Source organism: Cyprinodon variegatus, unplaced genomic scaffold (genome assembly GCF_000732505.1).
Source record: "Cyprinodon variegatus isolate N-32 unplaced genomic scaffold, C_variegatus-1.0 Scaffold15, whole genome shotgun sequence".
NCBI lineage: Eukaryota > Metazoa > Chordata > Actinopteri > Cyprinodontiformes > Cyprinodontidae > Cyprinodon > Cyprinodon variegatus.
Window position 1 is genome coordinate 1,719,466 of NW_015150468.1, and position 4,317 is coordinate 1,723,782.

The 4,317-nt window shown below is 39.0% G+C and overlaps 1 protein-coding gene across 1 annotated transcript; it reads left to right on the top strand.

The window, feature by feature from the left end:
* Positions 1–1,046: 1,046 nt before the first annotated feature.
* Positions 1,047–3,924, top strand: LOC107090857 (proteolipid protein 2-like). Its single transcript, XM_015384463.1, has 4 exons — positions 1,047–1,193; positions 1,506–1,661; positions 1,772–1,867; positions 3,256–3,924. The coding sequence occupies exons 1-4, from the start codon at positions 1,053–1,055 to the stop codon at positions 3,364–3,366; spliced, it is 504 nt and encodes a 167-aa protein (XP_015239949.1). The 5' UTR covers positions 1,047–1,052; the 3' UTR covers positions 3,367–3,924.
* The last annotated feature ends 393 nt before the right edge of the window (positions 3,925–4,317 follow it).

Consider the following 4,317-nt stretch of genomic DNA (forward strand, 5'->3'; position numbering starts at 1 on the left):
GTCTGAGGGTGGCCTGTGCTCACTGCCCGGCGCCGTTGAGCTTGATCGGCATTTGCCACAAAACACCGGAATTAGCAAGTCCCCCACTGGCATCCTGTGCTTTTCACAGATGAGAGCAGGTTCACCCTGAGCACATGTGACAGACGTCAAAGAGTCTAAAGAAGCCGTGGAGAACATTATGCTGCCTGTAACATCGTTCAGCATGACCGGTTTGGTGGTGGGTCAGTGATGGTCTGGGGAGGCATATCCATGGAGGGACGCACAGACCTATACAGGCTAGACAACGGCAACGACCGCCATTAGGTATCGAGATGGAATCCTTGCATCCATTGTCAGACCCTATGCTGGTGCAGTTGGTCCTGGGTTCCTCCTGGTGCACGACAATGCCTGGCCTCATGTGGAGAGAGTATGCAGGCAGTTCCTGGAGAATGAAGGAATTGATACCATTGATTGGCCACGCTCCCTACGCTCGCCTGACCTAAATCCAATAGATCACCACTGGGACATCATGTTTCAATCCATCTGATGCCGCCAGGTTGCACCTCAGACTGTCCAGGAGCTCAGTGATGCCCTGGTCCAGTTCTGGGAGGAGATACCCCAGGACACCATCCGTGGTCTCATTAGGAGCATTCCCCGACATTGTCAGGCATGCATATACACATAGGGGCCATACAAATGACTGAATACCATTTTGAGCTGCTGCAATAAAATTTCAGCAAAATGGACTAGATTAACCCATCATTTTTTCACTGTAATTTTGGGGGTGGGCATCCTTTGGTTCCTAACACATCACCCAGTCCATATCAGTATAAATAAACAGCATGATTTTTTTGTCCCATTGAGATCTGATGTGTTTTCAAGTGTTCCTTTAATTATTTTGAGCAGTGTATATTGATAAATGTAAAGACTAATTATACTAAACATAACATTTTATTTAAAAAGCCCTCTGCAGAACTACGACTGTTAGAGTGGGAGATTTATAAAAAAAACAAAAAAAAAAACATGATTGTTTACACATCAGTTATTTCCCTTTTCAGCTCAAAGAAGCTTGCATGTTACAGGAAACAGACAAACGCGTCCTTTTGCAAATGAAAGAAACCACCATCATGTCAGAGAACGACAACCAAAAAACCTTCACCATGGATTCTACTTTTCTCAAATCCAGAAGGGGAATAGTAAAAGTGGCAGAGACGGTGAGATACTTTTGTTTCCTATTATGAACATAAGATATTTTCTGTAGGTCTTAAGAGTTTCAGTCTCCTTGCATGGAGCCAGGAACGAGGAAGTGAAACAGCTGGTAAGGCGGTTTGTTTTCACAGATTCACACTTTGTTGAAAGCAGGAAACTCCATGAAGAGTTTTTCAGAAGCTAAAGCAAAAATGGCATCAAAGTGCACTTTTTATATCAAAAACCCACCAAAATGTCCACCGTGTTACATAAAGAATGACAGGGAGTCCATCTGTATATCTAAGATAATTTATTGAAAATCTCCCCTTACATATTAGGTGACCCTGTTTGTTTCGTTTGTGTGCTTCGCTACTGCCTCCACTCCAACATACCTTGCAGCCACAGTGCTGGAGTTTCTGATCACTGGACTTTTGCTGCTTTTCTACCAACTGAAACTCAACAAGAGGTTCACCTTCCTCTTTTGGCCCATCGTTGTAAGTAAACATTCAGCACACACCATTTTGTGTATTTCGTAACATTGATAGCAGCATAACCTGTTTAAATGTTCAGATCCTGATTGTCTTTATTTTTTTCTATTCTTTAGGATGTTTTCAATTCAGTGTTTGCAGCAGTCTACCTTATTGTCTTGAGCCTAATGGCTCTGACTTCATACCCTATCACAGGATCCCTGGTTGGAGGGGTGAGTGGTCCCTTTATAAATCAGAATTAGAACCAAGTTTGTGCAAGGATGTAGTGACTGTGCTTTGAATTAGCTTTACCTTAAACACATGAAGTGTTGCATCATTCTTCTGAGTACATTTCATCGACCAGAGCTGGCTGAAGACATGAACAGGATATGAGGCTATCAGTGCAGCTGCTCTCTGAAACAGGGGAGGTTCAATGGTGTTAATTAAATCCAAACATTACGTATTGCATTAACATTTTTGAAACACATAAAACCCATTACTACAACTGCTGAAAATAGCTGCTGTGAATCGCTCTGAAATAATAAACTTCGGCAAGAGTTCAGCACAAGATGACTTTTCTGACAGAATGATCACTTTTCCCTCATGAAGAAAACCTCTTCGCTGTCTAGCCAGTGTCAGTCAAATATCCTTAAGTACGTTTGGCAATAAGCATTGAGCAGCCAGCTTCATGACCCACCCCTGCTCCATAGACCCACTAAGAGGTTTAGCCTCATTGGAACTGACGCGTTTTTATCCAGTCAGGGCTCTACTTTCTCTCCTGCTTACCTCAACAGAACAAGGCTCAAACCTCAACAGGGATTTATCATAGAGGCTGGAAGGCAGCGCCCTGATGCTCCAGAGCGGAGGGGAGATTGAGTCAGAGAATGGAATAAACAACTGATTTTTGCACAGCATATGCATGAAATCAGGCACATTTTAGCACATATTCAGTGCAGTTTAATGACAATGCATATTTTAGCAAAAATTTTATGAAGTTCACAGGGGAGATTTGGCCTCCCTCATATTTAATGAGAAATTGCCACTAGGGGCTGTGCTAACAGTGCTCTCACTAACTGCTGTAAAGCTATGATGTTACATTTATCTTAAGATATATTATTTGCTCTTGACTAATCTTTGATTAGAAGCTTACCTCCAGGAAGTGATAAAAAAAAATTGAGCAGCATCTTCTTCAGGTAGGATATTGATTGCCCCTGACTTTTAAGCAGAACTCTATTAAACAAAAAATCAGGACAATTAATTTATGGAAACTCATTATTGACTAACCAAGTAACTTTAGGAAAAGCTAAGGTGAAAACTGATTAAAAAATGGTTTGATGTTAAAAAAAGATATAACAGATACATTAGTGATAAACGTTGGCCCTAAACTAGATTTAGAGGGAACATGAGGCACACTCTGAAAGTGGACTGTTGATTAAGGTTTTAAATGCTTTTATATCTTCAAAGTTTATAGTTCATATTAATCATCATCATCTTATTCAATTATTTAAATCATTTCCATCTTCTTTTTACTGAAAGATTGATGCTTAATTTTTTTGTTAAAACATCCAATGATGTGTTGTCCTATAATGTTGTGCTTCTTGTATCTGCTCTGTGTTTGCAGGCGGTGTGTCTAATATCAGCTGGACTTCTGTCTGCAGATGGCTATATGCTTTTCAAGAACATCACCTTCAACAAATCAAGAAATGAAACCAAGAATCAAACCAATGAATGAAAAGTAGCTTGTTTTAAATGAAAGAAGGCTCTAGAATGTAGAAACTAAAGTTTATCTGTTCTGTATGTGGAGATCATTTCACACTTATTGTTTTTTTCTGCTGCTCTTTCCTACACATATAAAAAACAATTAAAGTCCTTTCTTGCAATAGTTACACTAAATATTTAGTTGTGATATTTGTTACATTTTCTGTTACATAAACTGTACTATGCATTTATTGTCATGCTGGGCTTTAAGGTTCTGACCCACATGCAGAGACAACTTAAGAGCCAAGAGTAAAAGTTAAGAAGTTTATTGTGGTTTGCAAAACCACAGACAGAGATATACAGCTGGGTTACACAGTTGGACCTCAGCGGACTGGTGAACCGGAACCGGAAACTCTGAAGGGGAGATCAAAATGATCAGTTCAGGAACCATAGGAAAAAAAACACAAAAAACAACCCACACAAACTGGAATCCTAACATTTATAACTTAGCTTGAAGTTAAATATGCTGAAAAATGGCTCATGTTTGTAATTTCTTAGGGAAAAAATACATTAATATGAAACTTTTAAAACTAGGGCCGCGCAATATGGCTTAAAAGAATCTAGTCTCAGATTTTTTCCTACCAAATTAAAGTAATTGTTTTTTTCTCCCTTATTTTAATTATAAAAATTACAAATTAAACACATTACTTTCAAAAACCAGCTTGTATTTTATTTATCCTCTTTGGAAGATGACCTTCATTTAAAGGACAGAGAAATTCAAGCTGTGAAAATGCTTGTTAAAAATGTTTCACAACAAACGATGGAAACAAACGAAATGTTTGCAGCTAGTGATGTTACACAGTCAGCCAGTTTATCAGTTAGAGATACACATCTAGGAACAAAAAGTGATGAACTCATGTCACAATGATCTATGGAAGCCCTAGAAATGCATTAGAGAAAAGGAAAATCCAGATTTTCCAAAAAT